Raw genomic sequence first — 24,720 nt, 5'->3', positions numbered from 1 at the left:
CCTGTTGAGCAGTTTCCAAGGAGGTAGAGGCTGCATCTCTGCCCTAGCAGATGAGGACCACACTGAGAGAGAGGAAGAAATGTGAAAGAACAGGACCAAGGCCATCCTTGACATTTATAACAATGAAATACAGTCACACCAGAGCTGGCTTAACGGTTGTCAGTCCAGCACTGCCCTTACCCTAGACTCGCAGGTGTGGGAGGGGAGGACGGCTTCGGGAGAGAGCACATGGCAACTGATTTGGAGAGAGGTCGGCCAGACGAGACCTCCTCGCTCTGCCTGTGGCTGGGGAAAGTGCTGGAGAGAGGTTGCTGGCGTTGGGTAGTTGGAACTGTGGACTGATGTAGTAGGACACAGCAATTTGAAAGGGAGAGCAGCATGCTTTGGGGGAAGGGAATGGTGGCCCAGTGTTCTCACTAGCAAAACAGGCCGGCATTTCTGCCAAGAGCTGAGGTGAGGATGACGTACAATAATGCATCTGAAGAGCCCTGCACAGCAGCCAGTGCACAAAACACTGGCAGAGGCAAATAAAGACACTGGACAGGTAACTTGGTACCGGATGACACCCTGAGGAATCGGAACATGTGGGCACTATAGGAACAGAGCGTGGACCTCAGGACCTCATCTCGTAGGAACCGTTGGGAGGGAACAGCATGCAGACCACAAAACGGAGGAAGACTTACCCGTGGCATGTGCCAAGCCAGTCAGCAGTGAGAGGGGGCATCGGGACTCCAATGCTGTGATCTGAAGCATTGGTCCAGGGAAAGGGGGCATAAGTCTAGACAGGAGGGGAAGGCAGTGTCTGTGGATGTCTTTGAAAACCAGATCGACCCCGGGAGTTGTACCTCAGTAGCTGCTTTGAATGTCACTAGCAGCTGTCCACAGCGATGCTGGAGGAGTCAATGGGAGGTCCGGGTGAAGGCCCAGGCTACACCAGAAAGGTGGGCCTGAAGCTCTGATGAGGGTCTCCCAGAGACAGTGGTCTCTCCACATAGCCAATCGTCCAGAGAAATTCAGAGAGCAGATGAAAAGATCGGCGAGTGGCTCCCATTACTGAACAGGAACGTTTTGGAGCTTGTCAGGACCTTGTCTAGCCTGATGCCTCTATCTTACAAACAGGAAGCAAAGGCTCAAAGCAGAAGGGCTGCTTAGCAGGTAAAGGCAAAGCTAATAGAGGCTCACTGGGCTTCGCCATACAGCACTGTGCATGTCCCCATGGCCTCCATGTCTGTGGCTCTCATCTCTGAGCCTTAAGGAAAGGAACCACAGAGGGTGAGAGGGGGCCTTGGACCAACGTATCCCCACAGAGGCCCACACTAAACCCTTCTTCCAAACACAGCTGTCCTTGACCCCCAAGGGACAACAGACTGACTAAGATCTCTTGAACCCCAGAGCTGCTGCGCAGATGCTCCTGCCCTCAAAGTGGGGGATTGTTTGGGCCTTCAGCACCTACAGTTTTCAACTTCATGGGCCACCTACTTCCCCTCCTTATGACAGGTCAGCAACAGCCCAGTGGCCAGGCCTAATGGTGCGGGCCTGTCATCCAGCCACTGAGGAGGCAGGGGCAGGAAACACGTTCACAGCCAGCTTGAGCAACAGTAAATTCAAATCTTGGCCAACATAATGAGATTAAAAAGTAAGAAGAGAGCTGTGAATACAGGAGAGGGAGAGAGAGAGAGAGAGAGAGAGAGAGCGAGAGAGAGAGAGAGAGAGAGAGCGAGCCTGCCGAACACGTGAGAGGCCTCGGGTTCAATACCCAGAGCCACAGACACAACAACAAATCAGAAGAGTGGAAACCACAGAGATTGCTGAGAGTAGACACTGATGGGGGGTGACAGAGGCGTCACATAAGGGACAGAATAGTAGCCATTTACACCCATACGATGGCCATCCTACCCACACACAGCCAACGTAAGTCCTGACTATGTTGTCCGAATGATGTGGGGGACATGCTGTGCACTAAGACACATCACAGGGACTTCCCTCCAGAGTGGCCTGGTCGCTGGTGGTCTGGCATGAGAAGAAGCAAGCGTGGGAGGGATCACCCTGAAGACTCTGGACGTCAAGGGCTCCTCACTCACTGGGAGAAGTGGGGGAAGGAGGCTGGAGGTGAGCAGCACAACCCCCGCCTCTGGTGCTCAGGGCCCTGAGTTCATCTCCACCACCACACACAAAGCGGCAAGGGGGACTTAGTATTTGTTGCAAGGCTGCAGCGTATCTGTCCTAACCAAGTCCGAATCTCTTTAGCCTTGCTTATGCAGGCATCCCATGTTCATTGAGCTCCCAAAGCACTGTCTGGGCCGGGTGTCTCGGTCTGCTTTAGAACTGGGCACACAAAACCTGACGGTGGAGAATGACCGTCCTGGATGGCCAGAGTCTCCGCCTGAGGAGGACCCTGAGCTCTTTCCCGGAGATCTCTATTGCCATTTCCACACCTGGGTGAACTCTGAGAGAAGGAAAACCGCTGGCCTTTATGGTGACGGTAATGCCGACGCCCAGCCACCATACTTCAGTTAGTGCCACAGTGTGGCTCAGGAGCCAGCTTCGTGTGTAGCTGGGGTGGGGAACATTTCTCTGCTGTGTGGTGTTTCTCATCACTGATGCGTTCTTTGACTCCCAGGAACGAATTCAGAGCATGGACAGACATCAAGCCTGTGAAACCGATCAAAGCCAAGCCCCAGTACAAGCCCCCGGATGACAAGATGGTTCATGAGACCAGCTACAGCGCCCAGTTCAAAGGAGAGGCTAATAAGCCCACTGCAGCCGACAACAAGGCCATGGAGCGCAGAAGAATACGAAGCCTCTACAGCGAGCCCTTCAAGGAATCCCCGAAGGTGAGACAGCTCTTACTGCACAGCCTGGAGGAAGCAGAATGTGGGGCTCCGGCTAGGCCCCGGAGCTCCCGATGAATCGTGCCTTCTCAGCACACAGGACCAGGGCCATCTTCAACAGGTACCTCTGTTAAGTTCCAAGGGCATACTAGAAAGGAGCATTATGGAAAGTTAGCTTAGCATTTGGCACACCAGATTCTGTATTTGAGAAATGCAGAATAAAAACGACAGAGAAATCTCACTTGGGAGCTAAAGCCCCTTGTTCTAAAGGAGCTGTGCTCGGGCCTCTGAGCAACTGGCCCAGCGTTGCAGCCCCTTCCCTGGCCTGGTTTGCAGCTGGCATTGGCTCCGCAGCTCCTCCTCCCAGTCCCAGCTGCCCCAGTCCCTGGAAAGGTCCCCCTTCACTCATTCTTCCCAACAGAGTGCCCAGTGTGTCACACACTCCCGTCACACTGAGTGCGCGCGAGAAGTGTCCCTGGTTATTTACTACTGAAGCAGCAGTTTCTGAATGAGGATTGGGGGATTTTTTTTTTTTTTTTATGATAACACTACTCTACCTAACTGCATCTCAGTATGAGTTTGTTAACAGGAGAAATGTGTTGGACAGAGCTAGCAAAGTGTACTCACAAGCACACTCCCTTTGTGTCAGGCCAGACTGGGCTGGGCACATAACCCCCTTTCCCATGTGTAATAGCAGAACGTGTCTGGGGACCAAAGTAACTCCAGAGCCTAACTGGTCATTCTCCACCTTTGTCCTCAAGTCTAGCACTCAGCTGACATTTCCATTATTCCAGGACCAGCTTGGAGCCAAGGTGACAGGTTGACCCCGTCTGTCTGGGATGCATCTAGTTTTAGCACTGAACGTTTCATGGTCCTGCAAACCCCCCTCCCCGCCCCAATCCAGGCAAATCAGAATGAGGTCAGCGGACCTGTTAGTGAATGGCCCAGCTGGGGAGGCCCAACACCAGCTCTGTCTGTCCACAGATGAAATAGGCTCCAGGATATAGGTTGGCAATGAAAGAGAGAAGATTCCAAGAGAGGAAGGAGGGAAGATTGGGGAAATTAGGGATGGTCAGCAAGCCTAGTTACTCCAGAGTTCTCTGAGAAAGAGAAGGCAAGACTCTATCTTCAGAATGAGAGGAAAGATCTAGAGGAGAGGCCTGGAGACTGGACTGCTCTGGGGAAGCAAGCTAGATCCAGCCAGAGATCAGCATATGGCTGGTAGTGCCTATCACCTGCCTGACACTTGAGTTGTTTCGAAACCACGCACTCACCACCCCAGGGATCAACCATGGTTCATCCTTATGAATACCTACCTGCCCTCTTCAGTCTAGGACCCAGAAGACTGAGCATCTCCTCCTCGAGATGTTCAGAGTATCTTGCACTCACTGACTACAGCCAATCACATGCCTGGACCTGAGTCGATCAAGGCATAACCTTCCCACAAGGAGGGACAATGGATTCTGTAACCATTATCTAGCCCACCACCTGGTCTGCTCCAGGGGAGAAATGACAGGTGAGGGCGTGGCTACAGGCTGCCTGTGGGTTCAGACAACAGAAACCAGATGCCCAGACACCGCTGAAATTCTGTCCTTGCTCTGCCTGTCTACTCCGTCACTAGTCACTCACTATCGTTATTCTTTTGTTAATAATGTCTTTCTCTAAATCTCCTCTCCTACTCCCTCCCTTTTGTGTTTCTGTATTTGTGCTCTGTCTGTCTGTCTCCCCATGCAGGTAGAGAAACCTAGTATTCAGAGTTCCAAACCAAAAAAGACCTCAACGAGCCATAAGCCCCCGAGGAAGGCCAAAGACAAGCAGGTGGTATCGGGCCAGGCTGCCAAGAAAAAGACCACAGAGGGCCCCAGTGCCACCAAACCCGACGACAAGGAGCCAAGCAAAGAGATGAACAATAAACTGGCTGAGGCGAAAGAGTAAATGTCACTGCACTTTCCTTTCCTTCTCCCCCCAACCCCCCTTTATTTAAACTAACAAACAAAAGGCCACAAAATTAATTAGAGACTTCCCATCTGCCTTGGTTCTGAGTGTCCCAGGAGCCCTGTGGTTGGTTTTTTCTGAGAGGAATCATGTTTCACAGACTGAGGCCACTGCCTCTTCCTACGGGTGGCACAGCGTCCAGCCAGGGCCCCCAGGACACCGGGAAGCTTTGTGCACTGGCTGTGCGCTCCCTGTGGGTCCCGGCTGGGACAGGTCTCAACTACTGCCAAGTGCAGCTCCTGGTGGAGCCGGAAGTGTCTGCTGCAAGGCCTCCCCCCCCCCCCCCCCGTGCCTCCCACAGTTTGCAGCACTCGATTTTGGACTCTAGGCAAATGTTCTTTCCCAAATTCAGTGGACGCTTGCGTGCTACCCAAGTTCAGCTTCGGCTCCAACGGTTAGAATTGGTGAAAATGTTCAAGGCAAAACAGCAACAAACCAACCTTGGCCTTACTGTCAGTGAAATGGAATTCTGTCTGTTAACTAGAAGTAACCCTCTCCTGGAACCCTCTGTTAGGAGTGTGTGCCTGTTTCGTGCCTGGCAGTCGGCTTTGAATAGTGTGTCAAGTAATAGGCCACTGGCTGGGGCCAGTCAGAAGTGGCAGAGAGTGCGTATTTGGGATGCTGTAGATGTTGTAGAGGGAGCTCCCAGCAACGGGAGCCCCCTTTTCTCTGTTTTCCCTCAGCATACTGCTGATGTTGCAAAACACCTGCCTAACCGAGACTAGTTAGGTGTACAGATGGCACATAGCACACTTACTGTGACTTTCTGTTCCTAAGATGTGCAGCTGGGGTGTGTAGACATGGCAGCAGGTACGGCGATGCACCCTCCAGCCCTGAGCTCTTGCTCTGCTTCACAGAGAGGCCAGCGTGCTGAGCATCTGGCCAGAGTGTATGGTGAGCCCTGCTAAGGGCTTAGCAAGCATCTATGACGTTTTGATGCTTGGAATCAGCTCTGGGTGTATTACAGTGCTGCCTGTGTGTGGCGGAAGCCCCCTAGAGTTGTGTTGTAGGAATTAGGGAGTGGTTATGAAAGGAGCCCACCCTCCTTACTTATGAAGGAACCCAAAATGTCCACCAGCAATGTTCTGGTGGCGTATAGGTTGCTCCTGTCCTGGAAGTCCTTATTTGCTCAGCGTTCTGAGTAGCTAGGATGGTGCAGTTTGCTTTCTCTTGTGGTAAAAGTGGTTCAGGGGAAGCTCTCCTGGCTCTTTCCCTCAGAAGTCCCTTCGGGTCCTTGCAGTTTGGGAAGGCGGAGCTCCCGAGCTCCGGCTCAGTTTCACTGTGCAGACAGTGAAGGTTTTGTTTGCACCGTTTGGGGCTAGTTGAGACAGGTTTGTGAATTAACTTTTGGGGCTAGTTGAGACAGGTTTGTGAATTAACTCAGCAGTGCTGTGCAAGCCTTCATTTTTTAACAGAACAGACTAGAGATGAAGTCTTTGGCGTCCCCTGATGCTGTCTTTCCCGTCTCAGGGCATGGACTGTGAGGGAGGCATGCTATAGAAGGGAGGAGACATTGAAGGGTCTCATGGCCACGACTCACAGGTTTCACATGCCTGTCCAGAAATGCCTAGAGCTCTGTACTGTTTCTGGCTACCTGTTAGCCAACCTTACTGTTTACTGAGAACCCTATCAAGTGCTCCAACTGTAGCCGCCAGCGCATGCTCCTCTCAAGCCCTGGCATCAGTCAGAGCTGCTGTTAGCCACACTTTGATTTCCCTGTAGAATAGCTGTGTGTTTTGTAGATCAAGTCAGAGTTTACAATGCACAGGGGATCCTCCATTCACTGTTCATGGTCTACCTTGTGCTGGGCACTGTGCCAGGCTTGGTGGGCAGACAGGTCTCTATAGTAACACACCCAGGTGCATGACTACCCTACCTGTGCTGTGACTGAGTTGAGTTGGTGTTGTGCACACTGTAGTTCACCGTGGATCCCATAGCCTTAGGGGCTGAATTTCTTACCCTGCCCTGCCTGAGGCTTTAGATGACCTGGATAATGTCCCTTTCAAGCTGTCAATGACCGCTCTTTCTCACACACTCACTTACAAAACTGTTTGCAATTCACTTTGACTCTTGAATGTTTCACTCCACTGACAAGAAACTTCTTTCGATTTCTACTGTTTACAAACAAAACTCAGCCGGTCTTGTTCTGTCTCCCAAACGTACTGGATGAAACTGACTGTGGTTCCTCAAAGTGTTTGGTGTTGTCTTTCTGCAGGAGGCCATGCCAGCCCCTCATTCCGTACATTTCCCTACTGTTCCCTGTTCACCTTGGGCAAGAGGGCTGGAATGGAGACTTTTTTTTCCTTGGCCTGTCTGCAAAACTCTTTTGTGCCCAGCTTTCTCTTCTCTGCCCCAGCTCCTAGACAGCACACGAAGCTGTGACACTCTGAGGCAGAGAGGAAGTGTCTATGATTTTGTGGCCCGGGTTTTGTTGCATACCACAGATTGTCTATGTATCATGTAGTGCACACCTCTCTCGGTGCTATTTCATTCCTGCTGTTAGTAAAAGAATGACAAAAAAAAAAATTCATGTATAGCCAATTGATTGTGACGTCTTGTGGTCTGTGCTTGCTCAGAAAGCAAACAGGATTTTTCCAGTTATAAATAAATGCTAAAGACGAACACCACTTTCTTGATCGCATTTCCTTGGTGAGGCCCAGCTGAGTAGGTAAAGGAAACAGCCTTTGGCATCTGGGCCTCTTTGTACAAGATGAGCTATGCCCTGCAGTTTTCCTGGGGTCCCCATAATGCAGCTTGCCTCTTTTAGATTGCCTCTCAGGTACTAATTGCAAGCAGTCAGAGCTAAATGTTGGGAAAGGAGAAGATGGACCTGGAGATGCCCTGGCTAACAAGGTAGTGTAATGTTTTCATGCCACGTCCCTGGAACGGCGACCGCCTGCGCCACTGACCGCCTCACGGGGCAAGAAGCTGCCGTCTAACTTCCCTTCCTGTGGCCAGCAGCGGGGGCGTCCTGGCCTTTTCTCCTTGCAGGGGGGCAGAGACGCCTTCGTTTAAGTTGCACCCAGGGGCTGACTCACTGTGTCGTGCATGTACCTGACGTGGGGATGAAATAATGTAGCAGTAAGAGTGGCTTAGACGAGGACCCAGTGAGTCAGGGAACTTGGAAGCTCGAGTGGAGAGCAGGTTTTCCTATGGGGGTGGGAAATAACGGAAAGCTTCCTGTCAGAGGGCTCTAAGGAGGGGGCAGGATAGAGGTACTCTGGGCATCTGGGCCAGGTCTCAAGGCAAGGGAGTAGATTCAGGGATGGGAGGGTGGGGTCGGGGGAGAACCGTATTAGCTCACTTTGTTGTCCTTCTGGTAAAGCAGGAGACAAAGACTTTGCTCTCATGATTTCTCCAACATGTGTCGATTGGATACTGTTGTGTGCCAGGCTCTGTGCTGGGCACTAGGGGAGCCAGGAGACTGAGACCATACCTCTGATCACAGTGGGCATGAAGGAGGAGTCTGTTCTAGCTGGTTCCATGGATGATGAGAAAGGACTCAGCAGATGGGTAGGTGTTGATTGGGTGAACAGAATGGAACACACCCAAGGCATGCCAAACAGAGGGATGTGCCCAAGCCAAGGTGTGGAGGGGTCATGAACCTGATGAGCTCAGGTTCTGGGGATAGTCCACTTGGGGGCGGGAGTGGCAAAGACTGGAGAGTGCCGAGTTCCCTGGTAGAAAGGCCTAGTGTTACATTACGGTGGCTACCTACTGGGGGCTCCATTCCATGTGCCCAGGTTGCACCCATGCTCTGCATGCTTCTGCCATCATGCTTTTGCCTCACCACGCCACAGCCACAGGTCCTTTCTCATGCTATCCCGGGAGCCCTAGGGTGACGCTTCTGTTCTATGGCTGGCCCTACTTCTGAGTTTGGGAATGCAGTGTCAAAAATCAATCTAGGGTATTAATATTTTAAAATCACTATGTATTTGTATTCAGCTATCACTACTTTTATATGAGGCAGGATACACACACACACACACACACACACACACACACACACACACACACACAAAGAAAATGCTCAGTAACCAAAGATAGAGATGTCTATTAGTTATCTCTCCTCCCAGTTAAGGGAGACTAAATAGGGTTGGGAGATAGATCAGGAGAGAACAGAGTTACAAACAGTGGCAAAGGAGAGAAAAGGAGAATTAAAAATACACATCAGGACACCCAGAGTAAGCCCAGACAGTGAGAGAAGAGATGCACTCAGAACCAGACTGGCAGGAACTGTCCCAGAGAAGAGCTGGGAGGGTAGGACAGCCTGGCCTGCTTGACCTGTACCATCAAGGTGAGCCGGTTCAACACCACACACCTGTGGCTCCTGCCACTGCCCAGAGGCCCAGCACATGAATCTACACATCACTTACATATCTCCATATGTCTTATTCATATCACTTTCCTAAGACAACCAACAACTAAACTAGACATGTAGTTTTAGAACAGGCCACTGTTGCTACATTGGTTAGAAATGTGTTTCAATTCTTGCTTCAAATATATATATATATATATTTGGTGCAATTCCACCCAGCGTCAATCCCACCTCATAAAGGCTGTGGACCCCTGTAGTACCTTGTGCTGGTTTCAAGGGCCATTTATTGCTCAAGTATATTAGCAGCTCACATTTCAGGCATCCACGTTTCAGGGTGCAACCTGTGGGCCACCTGCAGTTAAAGCAGGCCTCTGCTCCCTAAAACCCCAGTCACCAGCACAGCCTGGGCAATGGCTGGGACAGCTGAGGCCATGGAGACCACAGAAGCGGCCCTCTCCTGGACCACACTTCACAGTCAGACAGGTACCCCAGGTTCTTGGTCCACCACTGACAGGGCTGACAGTGTCCCCTGACATGCATGCCACCCTACCTGCCGTAGCAGGAGAGCTTGGGCATTTTCTCAGGAAGTTTGGCTGAGATGGAAAGGGCCTCAGACACTGTGGAGCTGGCAGCTGGCAGCTGGGTCTTCCCCAGCCCCTTCGAGTCTTTGTACCTTTCTCTGGAAGGAGAGACACTAATACTCACCTCAGGAGAACAAAGTGATGCCAATGTAAGGGACATGGACACTAGACAGATTGTTTCAGTACTGTGTGGTACTGGGACGGTGTGTGATGATTTTCTCATTGATAGAAAGAAAAGCAGCTAACTGAGAACTAGTTATACAAGCCTGAAGGAGAAAAACACTCCAAACACAACTGCTTTGAAAGAATTCAACTATTGGATTCTTTGGAGTCTATGGACTGAGTAACGTCCAAATGATTCATGCTTCAATTGTTTACGAAGCATTCTTCCTGTGAGCGCCATGAGGCAGGTAACAGATGAGGCGGGGAAGCTCAGAGGGAAAAGCCCTGGACAGCTTGGCCCAGCTTGAGAAACAGGAAGCGTAGGGCTGGCTGGGATGAATCAGGTTCCCAACAAGGGGGACCCTTAAGGAAAATTACAACTAAGCACACAACATCACACTGTGGCTGGGCCATCGCAAGCCCTCCAGCGAGCTTGCCCAGCATTTTCTTTAGATATTGGGATCTGATGCAAACCGGATAAAGTTAGAATTGGACCAAGTCTTCGCACTCCTGTTACCAACTGTGTGAAGAATCCAGAGGATGTTCCGTTCCTAAGCAACACACTTGGTATTGGAGGAGCCAAAATAAAGCAGGCATCCTGACACCTGCCGCTGCAGACTGGAGGCCACTCCTTGGTGCTGTTTATTTACAACATGGAGTTGAGCTGAAATGTCTGTCTCTGTCCTCAAGTGAGTGGTTTGGCCACTTGCCCACAAGGCATCATACTTAGCTGTCTCAACAGATGGCCTCAGGTGTCTTAGCTGGGGCCCAGGAAATTTTGGGTACATAGAGAAGCCAATTGTTGCCACTGCTGTGGGCCGATGCTGCTGGAGGGTTCTCTGGGCTTGCAAGTCTGACCATGTCATCCCCTGCTTTGAAACCTTCGGCTCCGGCTCCCACGGCCTGCGGAAGCTCGTTCTCAGTCACCACGCTGCTTCTCACCTCCATGCCTTCCCCACGCTGTCCCTCCTACCCAGAATGCCCTCCTCCTGCTTCTCACCTGGCTAACTCATCCTTCAAGACTCGGCTCAGGGGACCGCTCCAGGAAGCCTTGCCTGCACCTTCCAGGCTGGGTAAGATGCTCCCTGTGTGTATCTTCATCATGGAACTCATCACATGTCCTGTGTCATCAGCTCATGTGTGTGTGTGTCCTGCCCCCCGCCCCCTCCCCAACACTGGATCATGCTTCTCCAGGGGAAGGGTTAGCTCCTTCTATCATGTGTGTCCTTGCCCAATGTCTACCCCAGAGAATGTCTTCTGAAGTGTTTTTTGAGTGAGTACTGAGTGAGCGGGTAGGTGAGTGACCATAATCACCGTGTGTCCCACATCCACCATGGTGCCTCCACAAGGCTTCTTTGTTCTGCTGATAACGTCCCCTGATCATAAGTAAGGAGTAGTTGTGGCACACAGGCCATGGCAACAACGAAGCAGAGATCAGCGGCTTTCATGATGGCCAGCCTCTGTTGGGGTCAGCATCCCTTTGCCCTTGATGTAGCCACCTTTTCCATGCAGTCTTACCTTCAGAAAACCACGAGCTCTCAGATGCAGAGTAATCGTAAGCGATGGCCTTATCCCATTGCCCGCCCAGGGCAGGACCCTTATCTCTGGCATAACAGAAAGGTGTTCTCCCTCTGCTACCCAGGTGGCTCGGAGTTTGAGGCAGCGGCCCTGGTTTCAAATCGAAGCTCTGATGTTTGCTAGCTCTGTGACATGGCTGAGTCCCAGAATTTCGTAAGGCCTCCAGGAGACTGCAGTTCTAGTTACCTTACCCTCCGAATTGATGTGGTATCCGGGAAGTGCACATTGGGCCGTCCAGGAGTAGTGTGGTCTTGGAATCTGTTTGGTGCTGGAGCTTGGAGGAGGCAGGTAGGAAGAGCGCTCACAGACAGGATGCCTTTCACCTGTCTCTGGTTCGCCTCTCTACCCTGCTAAATCGTGAGTGGCTGATGGGGCTGAATGGAAGGTGGAATGCCTTTGGCAATAGTTTAATTCCTGTTGCTTTGCTGCGGACCACTTCCCTCTCACACCCACAGTGTGGCAGCTTCAGCTGCTTGAGGGAACGCCACTGTCTACAGCAGGACTGAGATCCAGCCTATCTAGAGATGGCTCTCACGGCCCCACCCCTCTCCAGCCCTCCATGGACGCCCTCCTCTCCGAGAGCCTCTGTAAATCACCCGTACAGATTCCAGTCCCGCAATTATAAGTTCTTTTACATTGATCCTCTCTAAACACCCGGAACCGACCTGGATTAATTGCCGAAGACCCTATCCTTTGCTTTACATTGGGGCAGGGAGCACAAAAAAATCAATTTCTAAGTTCCCAGGAGCACGGAGTTAGATAAGAGCTGAGCTATTTTTGTCTGGCAGCCTTAGTCCCGTGCATTATTTTTTTTTTAAGTGCCATTAGCAGGATTATCAGGTTCTTGGCAACCCTTTCACAGGACTAATCCTGCCCTTGACTTTGCCTTTTTAGAGTTAACATAACCAAATATGGTTTTTAATAATACTTCTTATATATACAACTGGGAATTTATTTCATTCTTAGAAAATCAAATCTAGAAAAGATGTTCAATGATTTTTAAATAAATGAGTAAATACATTTAGAGGGCCACTTAGCCACTTGGCCTAACTTGACTTCGGAGGCTCACGCCCACATGGAGAGAAGGAGGTCCAGAGCTGTAGAGGGCCCTGGGATCCAGGACTCTGCTCCCGGACAGACTCTGTCTGGCCAGCTCACAGCAAAGGAACAAACACTGATTTTTTTTTTTTTTTTTACATCACTTGTTCCCGTCATCAGGTTCTTTACAGATAAAGAAATCTAAACTCAGTGATTAAGTGACAAAATCCCACAACTTGTCATCATGAGCCTGGGTTTGAAGTCAGTGGTTGATGCTGCAGCTCATTCTTGGTCCAGCCTCTGGATGCAGCCAGGATTCCAGCTGTCACAGAACACCTGCACCTCCCGTAACGACCATGACCTTCCACGTGGAGGCCATGGGTTCTCAGCCACACTGGGGGTGGGCACTCCCCTGGGAGTGAGCCTTGTGGAGGCAGCATCTCCCTTCCTACCTGTGATTCCAGCTGCTCTTCCGTGTGCTGAGCCACCGTGGGTAGACTCTGCCCGGCTGGTGTCCCCACTGCTACTGTGCTCAGGTAGGGCTTACGGTGCCAACAGGGCTGGCCCTTGGGCCCGGAAGCTGCTGCTTCCCGGAGCTCTTTTCTCTGTAAGGGTGTTGCAAACAGGAAGTAAACTTGGGGGGGTCGCACGATCTGGCCTGGGAGATTCAGGAAGCGCTGGGGAGAAGGGGCACTGTGCCGGCACTTCCTGGGATCTGTTCTAGAAGGTGCACTTCTCAGGAGATGCAGTTGGGAGCTCAGAGCTGAGACCTGCAGAGGTCATCAGCTCCAGCCAGGACTAGTCAGCGGCCACACAAGCAAACTCGGTTCTGAGGCTGCAGATGTATTTGGGTCTCTGTATTCGAAGAGAAAGGCGAACTCCTCCATGGAGTCCTGGCATTGCTTTTACCGTGGGCAACACTAGACAGCTTATACTTCCCTTTCCTCTTCTGGAAAGTGCAAGTGAGAACAATCCCAAGCTGCAGGCCCAGCACTTGAAAACCAAAGGCTGTATCATCTGGAAGATTCTCTTAAACTGAGATATCAGGGTTGAAGTGAACCAGAGATCCCGAGGCAAGCATAGCTAGGAAAATGTGCGCGTCCTACACACGTGGTTGCTAGAATTTGGTCTGGTGCAAGCTGGATTTTAGCTCCTCGTTTAGGATGCCAGCTCTACTGAGTGCCAGCCCGTGCCACAGCTCCCGGGTTCCCAACTATATTCAGTGGCCACACACTCAGTAGGCATGTGTGAAATGTTAGAGGAAGGGAAGAAAGGAGCAAAATCAGGAAGGGAGGGGGGCAGCAAGCATCATCCAGGCCCTTAGAGGGCCCACTCTAGAGACAGCTACCGCCTAGTTATCGCCCGCCCCATGGGAGGGGCAGCTGCAGAGAACTTGAGGGCCCAGCATGGGAGTCGGAGAGAGTCTCACTGGGTAGGCGGCCCAAGGACTGAATCTTCACTCCTGAGGAGGCTCTCCTAGCCAGGTAGTCAGGGAGAGCAGGGAGGCTGGTTGGTAGGGGTGACATCAGAGATAAGGAGTTGTGTTCTGTTTGAAGGTCATGTCTGTGGCCTCGCTCTCAGTTCTGAGCTCTGGCCCTGAGTGGTGGGAGCCGACTGAGACCCATAAAGGATAGTAGTCTGAAGGGTGAGGGCAACTGAGCTCTTGGCTGTGGGGTGTGTGCTACCCAGAGGAGCTGGGTAAGAGCACAGGTGCTGTCTCTCCTGGGGTAGGCAGGGTGGTGGTCCCAAGTGTAAACACAAATGACTGTCCAAGTCTAACCACTGAGATGCCAAGGCCTGGATTGTGTCACTAGGGAATATGGACCCAAGCCAGAGCACTGAAGGCAGCTAGGGCCAGGAAGATGCCAGAAGAGAGCCTGGAGGCCTGATGGCCCCAAGTACCTTTAGTCTGGCTGTGTGGGGTTATGCTTTCACAGAGCAGAGAGGGAAGGCTTCCTAGCAAAGTTAGGTCTTTGATCCTAGAGAGAACGTTGAGTCTGTTTGAAGAGACAGGATCGAATCAGGGTTAGGGCCAGGCAGGGCTGGTACGGTTCCTGTTCATTGGTGGTGGCGTCGTGTTCCGAGCGTGTGTCTGGGACTGCTCTAGACACAGCCTGGGTCTCACTTCTGTGCTCCTGGCACAGGCCTAATAGAGTGGACACTCCACAGAGGTTGTCCAGTGAGTAGATAAAGAGGAAAAAAATCGGAGAACAAAGAGAAGGCCACACCCCGTCTATTGTTGTCCTGCTGTGTGTGCCGGAGACTGAAGTGAAGATAAACAAAACATAGCCCACGGTCTATCATCAGGAGAGGCGGACAATTACCAGACAACAGGGTGATTACCAAGGGAGAGGCTCCCACCATGTCCTGGCAGAGAGAGAGAGAGAGAGAGAGAGAGAGAGAGAGAGAGAGAGAGAGAGAGAGTAGGAGAGCCGCCCTCCTCATCTCCATGGATCCTTCTGAGAATGATGAGCCTTCCAAAGACGGTTTCCTTGGCAATGCCCCTTGGGTGCTGCATTTCCCATCTCTGAGTTTGTAACTATTGTACCCAGGAAATGTGAGCATGTGTGTGGTGACCCTGGAAGCCGGCAGTGAAGGGACAAAGCTATGATGTCAGCCTGTCTGTTGCCCACCGGCTGCAGGGTGCTGTGGCATGGTTGGCCTGGACCCCGCTCTTAAGGTCCTTTGCTCCAGCTGTGTGTCCAATTCTGCCCACTCACCAAGGTGCTGGAAGGATCATATTTTTGAGCCCAGCTTGCTGTCCATTACCTGCAAGGCTGTGGGAGGAACTGCTTGTCCCTCCTTACCAGATAAGGAAGTCTCTCCTTGGGCTGCCGTTCACCAAACACAGCCCGTGTTTCAGGAGTCACAGGGTGAGCAGTCTACCAGCCAATCCCCTCTTATAGGTTAGGAGATCAAGGCTTAGAGGATGATGTGCCCATGGCGTCAGCCCATGGCTAGGAAGGAGCTGGGTCAGAATTGGAGTTCTTCTGGCCTTGGGCCAGCTCTTGCCCATTTCTCTCTGTGAGTGTGTTTTTTACATTATGTAAAACAGTAAAGTAGGGTTGACACAGCCCGGCGCGCAGCTATTGCTCAGTTAATGAGGGTCTTTTTCTCCCTCTGGGTTTTTCCTGGACAGGAGTCTATGCAACCAGGCACATTGCCCTGTGGCTGGTACAGCAGGAAGAAATCTAGGAAGAAGGAGGATTAGGCTTGCCGAGGGGGTGGTGGTGGTGGTGCAGAAACCAGTGGCAGCCAGTGCAGCCCAGGGAATGACTCAGTGGCCTGACTTCTAGATTCTGGTTTTTGGTGTGTGTGTGTGTGTGTGTGTGTGTGTGTGTGTGTGTGTGTGTGTGTGTAGAGAGACAGAGACAGAGACAGAGAGAGATTGGTTATTTGGTGAGGTTTTTGGTTTGTTTGTTGTTTTTTGAGACAAGATTTCCCTCTGTGACCCAAGCCTAACATGTGTCCTTGAATGGCTTTGAACTCACAGCAATCCTCCTGCTTCAGCCTCCCCAGCGCTGGGATTACAGGCACATACCACCACACACACTTTCACTCCAAATTCTGGGAGAATGGATCCAGTGCCACTGTGCTCTAGAGGCAGTGACAGTCTCCATGGAAACAAGAGGCAGAGAGTGACGTGTTTGATACTCGATGTCGCCTACAGCCTTGAAACGTCGATTTGAAATAGGAGAGCCCAGCACAGAAAGGATTCTTGTACGTCCACCCACTGGACAAACCTCAGCCTATAGTTTGACCTTGTCTGTGAGTGAGGTGCTGTTTAAGATGCAGAGGATACAATTGTGAGCAAAATAGGCCTGGTCCCTGTCCTCTGGACACGTCCAGATAGCATGGGAACCATTAACCCAAGAGAGTATACAAGTAATTGAGTAAGAAAAGGGATGGAGAGAGCTGGTGGCCCCCTGTGGCCATGACTGGGGTCAGGGCGGATTCCCCAGTGCAGCTGCAGTGAGCTGAGAAAGGGGTGCAAGATGAGTGGGGTGCAGGATGAGTGGGGTGCGGGATGAGTGGGCATTATTCGGGTGAAGAGGGAAGGGGAGTGTTGGGGGGAGGGCGCTGGAGACTTAGCCGAGGACAAAGGTCACAGGAAGGCCCACCTTTCCCCAGGGATCTGTGGGAGCTGAAGGGGATAAACCATTATTACAATTACCCCCCCTTGCCTCCCAGGGATGGGTGTGTCTGTGTCATTTGCCCAAGCACTTCACAAACACAGTTCAGCTTAGCAGCAGCGGTCCTCTGTTTTTCTGCCATGGCAGTCCCTGATAACCGGTATCCCATTTTACAGGTGAGGAAACCGAGGCCCATGTGGTTCAGTAATTGTTCAAGACCTCTCAGGCAATAGCAGCCCTGAAGGACAGATGAGGCCAGCCTGTCTGTCTCACTTCCGGAGATTTGCGCTGTGGGGCCCCCAGGCCGGGAGGTAGAAGGACCACATGGAAGATGTGAAGCTGGCCCAGGGTGGCAGATTCAGTTGTACAGACTGTCCGTACCCAAGGGCAGGAGCCACTCACTTTATCAGCCCATCACCTCCCAGCTTCCATTGGAGGGACCCTTTGTCCCTTGCAAACAGCACTGTGAGTGTATCCCAGCTGCCCCAGAGGTCACAGAGGAAGGGCTGGCAGAGGTGGCAGAGGTGGCAGAGCCACACAGACATAGTGAGGGCTCACAATACCCCATGAGGGCAGTTCTACTCATGGGAAACCCTGTCAAAACCAACCTGATTTTCAAAAGCAATGCCTAATCTGTAAAAGTAAGAAAACCAAATATCCAGCAAAAGGTAACAGCCTCCTTTTAAGGAAGATCTATGTTTCGATTCTTCTAAATAATTCAAACTAAATCATAAATAACTTAAGTGAAGCACAAGACTCCGGCAGCTTGATGGGCTATAAATGTTCCATCGCTGGTTACGAACTTCGTAAAACTACCTCAGGTTATTTAACTTTAAATGACTTGTCTCATTTAACAAACGAACGGCTGGCTTAGAAACAGTGTCCGCTGGTGGGGCCAGGCCTGAGCCAGAAGCGTCTCTTCCCGTGTAAGCCAGCAGACATTCTGGGACACACTTATTTCTGCTTCATCTTGAAGGACAACAGACACCGGGCGTGACAGCCGTTCAACAATGTTTAAACGTGTATATCTGCTTGTTTTCATTTTTTACTTACTTATTTGAGACACAGCCTCACTGTATAGCCCTGGTTGTCCTAGCAGTCAACCAGATTGGCCTAAAACTCAGAGATCTGTCTGCCTCTGCCTCCCAAGTGCTGGGATTGAAGGTGTGAGCCACCAAACACCTGGCATTATCTGCTTATTCTTGTGTGGCACTCACCAGAGTGTTGAGGGTACAGCACAGAAGTTTACTTTTGCCTTTTGCCAATGGGGAGAACAGAGCATCCCGCTGTTTGGATTGTATATCGGAAAGTTGCTTACCTTTCCAGCCTGACAGGACAGTTCAGTCCCCAGAGCCTCTTTTGATCCCAGATTTCACTTCTGATAAAATATCTGACACACACTCGGGTTTTCCTTAAAAGTGTCATAAGTCAGAATGTGATTTTGGTTTTGTGTTTTGAGATAAGGTTTCACATAGCCCAGGCTAGCCTCCAACTTTTAATGTAGTTAGGATAACCTTGAACTCACAATCCTCCTGCCACCTCCTCCTCCTACCAAGTGCTGGGTTATAGACGCGGGCCTCCCATGTCTAGTTTATACAGTGCTTGGATGGAGCCCAGGCTTTGTGCATGCCAGGCAAACACTACCAACTGAGTGATTATTCCAATTCCCCAGAAGAATTTTTTAGATTATTTGTTTGTGTCTTGATTCTATTTGCAAAATTTACATAAGAAAAAATAATTTATAAATATAACTTAATTATTCCATTACATGCTTTATATTGGAGTAACAAAGCTAATTTAGATGGTCTAATTTACCAAACTACCTTGAACTTTTGAATTAAATCTACACAGACTTTTCCTAAAGCTAATAACAAAAAAGACAGACAGACCAATAGGAAGAAAGAAAGAAAGAAAGAAAGAAAGAAAGAAAGAAAGAAAGAGAGGAAGAGAGGAAGAGAGGAAATAAGAAAGAAAAAGAACAAGAAAGAGAGAAAAAAGAGGCATATTTTGAATTTATTTAAGTCATTTCTAATCATTCTTTTATATGTAGTGCATGTGTGTGTGTGTGTGTGTGTGTGTGTGTGTGTGTGTGTGTGTGAGACTGAATGCATGTCTGTGTGTCATGTGCATGCAGGAGTCTACGGAAATCAGAAGAGGTTCCAGATCTTCTGGAAGTGGAGTTACAGGCAGTTGTGAGCCACTATTTAGGCACTGGGAACTGAACTCGGACCCTCTGGAAGATCAGCAAGTGCTCTTAACTGAGCCATCTTTTCAGCCCTTTTTTCTAATCTTAAAAAAAAAAAAAGTTATAATTACATTTTTTTATCTGGGTGTGCACATGTATGCATATGAACAAATGTGTGCATGTGTGCCGCAGCACACATGTGTAAGTCAGAGGATGACTTGTGGAAGTTGGTTCTTACCTTCCAATATGTGTGTTCTGGGGAATGAAAGCAGCCTTGGAGGCAGGCTATCTTGCTGTCCACCATTTCTAATCTTAATCCTAAAGCTCATGATTAAAGTGATTTAACTACTAAGGTAAAAAGTTTATTGACAGGTCAATATGGTGTTAGATCCGTATTACTGAACCATGTGTGAGAAAGTTCAGTGGGCTTAAAGCCAAGGCCCAAGTGCCCAGGCTCAAGGGTTGCCCTTACTTATGAACTTCGGCAGCAGGGGGCGCCAATGCCCTGCCTATGGGATGGGGCTGAAGCGGAGGTCCTGAGATGAAGTCTGGCCTGGACGCTCTCCTGAGTTTCAATAAGATGGCATGGGGGTCACACACAGATCTGAGAGGACCTGTCAGGGTCTATTAAAGTGCTAACTTGGGTCTAACCTTACGGATTTTGTCGTTATGAAGTATAAATGAATAATACTGAGAAGTGTCTTGTCCTAAGGACCGCTGTGAGCTAGGCCCTCTGAGAGAAAGCACACAGGCCCCAGAAGCAGAAAGATCTAGAATCTAGTTCCTGCAGGCACCTCACCTCCTCATCACTTGCTGAACAATCAGGGTGATAAAACCCTCGCTGTGTGTCTCACACCCGTGTGTTTCACAGGGCTGCTGTGTTGCCCGCGTGAGCTGTAGAAAGAAGTGATTTGGAAGGTGAAATGTGCCTAAGTGTGCAAGGGTTTGTGACACTGGCTGAGCAATGCCACTCTTGATGGCAGCCTGGCCTACAAGGAAGGTGTGTAGACCAGAAGGCTCCAGAATGCCCAGGTCTGGGTTGGTGATGTTTGGCCTCAGGTGGCAGTGTTTGCGCATGCTCTCTGCAATCAGGGTGGACCAAGGGGTGGGGTGGGTGGCTGCGGTCAGCCACACAGAGCAAGAATTCCATGAAGGGAGGGGTTTGGGGACTTGGATTTGGGGAATAAACCCAAGAGCCTTGGAGCAAGTGAGCACAAGCGTCTGAGGAGCGAGTGGGAGAGCAGCCAGAGAAGGGGTACCAGGGCCTGAATGAGGGGAGCCCCAGCTAGTTGTCTACCAAAGGCTGGTGTGGGGAGCAGTGCAGGCAGTAGGGGGTGCACTGTATGCAGAGAACTGAAGAGCAGCCATATTTAAAATAATCCACTTTTTATTATTACCATGTGTGGGTCGTTCTAAACGTGAATGATGAGATACTCTTCCTCTTTCGGGGTGGGGAGGTCAGAAGGATGTTCCTACCACCCCTTCCCTGATACACCATAGACCCTCGTCCTTGCCAGTAACCATCCCTTAATAGAGTCGGGGGAGAAAAAGAGCCTTGGAAAGGACTAGAGACATGACAGAGCAGTTGACTCTCCATGAGCCCTGAGTAGTTAAGATGGGGCTCCAAGGATGGGCCTGGCAATGTAGGGTGAAATAGGGCTGAGCAGAGTAGGGGCCAGGTGGGCTGCTGGGGTGCCCACCGGATGGTTCAAATCCAGGGGCATTACTGCTGCTGTCTCCCAGGCACCACGCCCTTTGCCGCTTGCAGGTTATAATCAATTGGCAAACACATTGAATGACTGACTGATTCCCTGGGCTGCCCTGCTCCCACCCTGCACTCCCCACTGGTGCGGAAATCCAATTTCCTCTTGGCTCCTCCGCTAAGAGCTCCCCTGCCCAGGCCCTACGAGGCCAAGTCTCATCAGGCAATCTGTGTTCTGCCCTCTCCCTGGCCGATGCTCGACCCGCAGTGACCACCTCTCTCTCTTTGCAGGACCCGGGTCCAACCCGCCCGTGATGCACATAAGAATCAAGGTCCTGTAGCCAAAGAACCACACAAGGATCAAGGTCCTGTGGTCCCAGGGCTTCCGAAAGGCCAAGGTCCTGTGGTCCCAGAGCCTCTGAAGGACCAAGGCCCCGTGGTGCCAGAACTGCCAAAAGACCGAGTTCCTGTGGTCCCGGGCTCCTTAAAGGACCAAAGCCCTACACCCCTGGGCCCGCCAAAGGATCAAGGTGCTGTATTCCCAGGGCCCATGAAAAATCTAGGTCCAGGGGGCCCAGCACCAACCAAGGTTCAAGACCATGTGGCTTCTGAGCCTTTAAAGAATAAAGATTCGGTCATCTTAGCACCAGCCGAAGCCCAAAGCCCTTTGCTGCCGGAGCCTCTGAAGAATCAGAGTCCTGTGGTTCCAGCAAGAGCTAAGGATCAAATTTCCCCAGCACCAGCACCTTTGAAGGACCCAGGTCCTGTGACCCCCGAACCCGGGAAAGACCAAGCTCCTTTGAAGGACCCAGGTCCTGTGACCCCTGAACCTGGGAAAGACCGAGCTCCTTTGAAGGACCTAGGTCCTGTGACCCCTGAGCCTTGGAAAGACCAAGCTCCCGTGGTCCCAGAGCGTAGGAAGGAGCAGAATGTCACAGTCACGGCACCTTTGAAGAGTGAAGCCCCTGTGGTCTCTGAGTCCATGAAGAATCAAGGCTTAGCAGACCCAGTCAAAGGTACAGATACAGTGGTCCCCAGGCTTATAAAGGGAAATGATTCTGTGTTTGTAGCACCTGTAAAGAACCAAGGTCTAGTGGCCCCTGAGCCAGTGAAGAGCCAAGACCCTATTATTCCAGCACTAGCCAAGGACCAAGGTCCCATGGTCCCAGAGCCTCCAAAGAATCAAAGCCCTGTGGTCCTTGGGCCTGTAAAGAATCAAGACCCTATAATCCCAGTACCTCTGAAGGGTCAGGATCCCCTGGTGCCAGCCCCATCAAAGGACCAAGGTCCTATGGCCCCTGACCCTCTGAAGACTCAAGGTCCCAGAGGCCCTCAACTGTCCACGGTCTCATCTTCACCCCCAGTCATGATCCCGACAGTTCCCCATGCAGAATATATGGAGGGATCCCCTTGACTCCCCTGAAACGCCATGAAGGAGCTGGAAGTGGAGGTGCTCCCCTCCTGGGGAGGCAAAGACATACATTTAATCTGCATGAAATCGTGCTGTAGTCTTGCTGGAATCTAATAAAACTGGTCCCTCTGGCTCAGCAGTGTCTTCCTCTGGCTCTGTGGTGTTGGAGTGCATGCGCATGTATGTGTGCATGCCGTGCACACTGGAGAGTGGGTGAGTCTGTCTGTGGAGTCAGAAACTCACAGTTCTTAGGGTTTGTCAGCATGACCTAGGGGTAGATGGGTGCTGGGTGGTTTTCCCTGGACAGATATCCATTTGCCCCAATGGGACAGAACAAAGAGATGATCCCACACATCTAGTTTAGTAACCAGTGAGTTCATTGGGCCCACTAACAGAACTGTGGGTGAGGGGTTACCTGCAGGAGAAGCATGGCTAGCTCAAAGGCAGTTTATCACTGATAAACTCAAGTCTCATTAAAACTATATCCCTGGAGACCTTTGCATGACTTGCTGGAGAATCTTCCAGCTCCAGAGATCCTTACTTATATAGCCTTGAGGTAGGGCCTTGTGAATCTTGTATGTTTCAGGAGTTTCCTGAGACTTTTAAATTCCGTTCACTTTCTGAGCCTTTACGGCCTCCCTCCAGGAGGAGGTGTTTCAATCCCCAGGAAATAGCTATGCAACAGTAAGTGATGCTGGGAGACTGAGGGCGGGGCCCACCACAGAAGTGGCAAGGCAGTGCAAGGATCTGAGCCTTGAAAGCCCACAAGAGGCAAGTCCCAGCAGGCAGAGCTCAGGATGGGTCAGAGCTAAAGCCCACGGATGAAACAGAAGCAGACATTCACCTGACCTGGGGAAGTTAGGGGTGATCGTTGTTGGTCGTGGGATCAGTGGTACAGCTCATCCGTTCCAGGCCCCCAGCTTCTGGATCATGAATCGCAGGACTCTCTAATGAGGCTCAAAGCTCACAGCTACTGATGCTTGTTCTGTATCCATGACACCTGAATATGGGGCTTATAAATATTGCCGTAGCTGGGTACAGTGGTACAGGCCTGTAGTCCCAGCTACTCAAGAGGCTACTCAAGTAGGAGTAGCTTGAGACCTGGGGCTAAAGTTCAGCCTACTCTACATGGTGGGGTCTTGTCTATGTAACCTGGGCTGACCTTGAACTCAGGATCCTTCTGCCCCTGCCTTTCCAAGTACTTGAATCACAGACACGTGTGTGCTACTGTATCCAGACAAAATAGGGGCTTGGGGTTTTTTGTTTGTTTGTTTTGTATTGTAGTTCTGTTTTATGAAACAGGATTTCTCTATGTAGCCTTGGCTGTCCTAGAACTCAGTCTGTAGACCAGGCTGGCCTCAATCTCAGAGATTCACCTTCCTCTGCCTTTAATCCCAAATGTTGGGATTAAAGGTGTGTACCACCACTGCCTGGCTTTTCTTTCTTTCTTTCTTTCTTTCTTTCTTTCTTTCTTTCTTTCTTTCTTTCTTTCTTCCTTCCTTCCTTCCTTCCTTCCTTCCTTCCTTCCTTTCTTCCTTTCTTTCTTTCCTTCCTTCCTTCTAATAAATTCAAAATTTATTAGAAAGTTCCCCGCCCATTCATGCATGCAGGAGACTTTTCCTCAAGCATCTACTCTGTGGAGAAGTGGGGTCTCTGCTGCAAGGAATCTCAATCAACTTTGGTTGTCACTCTTCAGGTGTGGAGGCTTATTTGTTGGTTGTCTGTTTTGAGACACGGTCTCTGTAGCTTTGAAGAATTCTTCTGCCTCAGCCTCCCAAGTGCTAGGATTCCAGGGGTCTTTCATCTTGCCTAAAACAATAGCATGATTTGTAACAATAAAATGTAAAGAGGGATGAGGCTGGAGCTAACTGCTGGCTTCCAGAGCTCATGCAGAAGCACCTGGTAGGCACAGCCGGGGACGCCGCAGCAACGCCGCAGCATTCTGAAAAGGGTGCTGGATGGCCTAGGAAGCCCAAAGGGCAATATAGGTGTGAGTGGTGGGCCAGGTCAGCCCCTCTGGCTGTCCTTGGATGAAAGAAACCCAGTTTGCATAAGGATTTGCCCAAGGGCCTATAGGTCTTGGCAGATAACTGCAACCACCTAGGAGGTTTTGTGCTCAGTCCCAAGGCTGGAGGGGGGGCGGGTATTGCTACAGGACAGAGAAGTACAGCCAGACCGTGAGGAAGAAACTGAGGTAGCCAAGAGCTCTGAGGCTCAGCCTTGGTCAGATGCAAGGCTTGCCTCACCTCCACTGACACGGGCCTCGAGACCTTCATGGATCTAGCAGGGGGTTGGGAAGTCGTGGGGGGGGGGGGAGTTGTGTTGTTTTTTTCTTTGTTTTTTCTTCCCTAAAATGTTGTATATTTAATAAACATACTTAAAATCATTAAACATATTAAATGTCTTAGCATATTTGAGCATGGCTGAGGAGATAGGACAGTAGGTAAAATGCTTGCCACTCAAATCTAATGATCCGAGTTCGGATCCCCAGCACCAGGGTTAAAGCCAAAGCCGGACATAGTAGTGCACATAACTGTAATCCCAGCACACCCCTGCTGGGAGATGAGACAGAGGCCGGAGAACAGCTGGGAACTCTCAGGCTGGGCTAGCTGGGCACATGCAGCAATTAACAACAACAAAAAATACCTTTTTCAAACAAGGTGAAAGGTGAGGACAACACCTGAGGTATTCTCTAACACACTTGGTGTCTCTGGCACAAACACACCCTCACTCGCACACACAATAGAAAAGTGCAGAAAAGAAAAGAAGAAAGCCCACAGCCCCAG

General features: G+C 50.7%; 1 protein-coding gene across 2 annotated transcripts in view; it reads left to right on the top strand.

The window, feature by feature from the left end:
- The window catches only part of Map6 (microtubule associated protein 6), a 74,412-nt gene extending 52,342 nt beyond the window's left edge, over positions 1-22,070 (top strand). Inside the window, exons 2-4 of one of the 2 annotated variants that reach the window (XM_059270727.1) lie at positions 2,621-2,834; positions 4,566-4,762; positions 20,815-22,070. In XM_059270727.1, the coding sequence (XP_059126710.1) occupies positions 2,621-2,834; positions 4,566-4,762; positions 20,815-21,937 (1,534 nt within the window). In that variant the 3' untranslated portion in view covers positions 21,938-22,070. The remainder of the gene's footprint in view (positions 1-2,620; positions 2,835-4,565; positions 4,763-20,814) is intronic. The other variant, XM_059270722.1, reaches the window with a different exon arrangement.
- The last annotated feature ends 2,650 nt before the right edge of the window (positions 22,071-24,720 follow it).

Source organism: Peromyscus eremicus, chromosome 1, assembly GCF_949786415.1.
Source record: "Peromyscus eremicus chromosome 1, PerEre_H2_v1, whole genome shotgun sequence".
Taxonomy (NCBI): Eukaryota; Metazoa; Chordata; class Mammalia; order Rodentia; family Cricetidae; genus Peromyscus; species Peromyscus eremicus.
The sequence above is the reverse complement of the archived record's forward strand: the minus strand, read 5'-3'. Positions and strand labels throughout refer to the sequence as shown.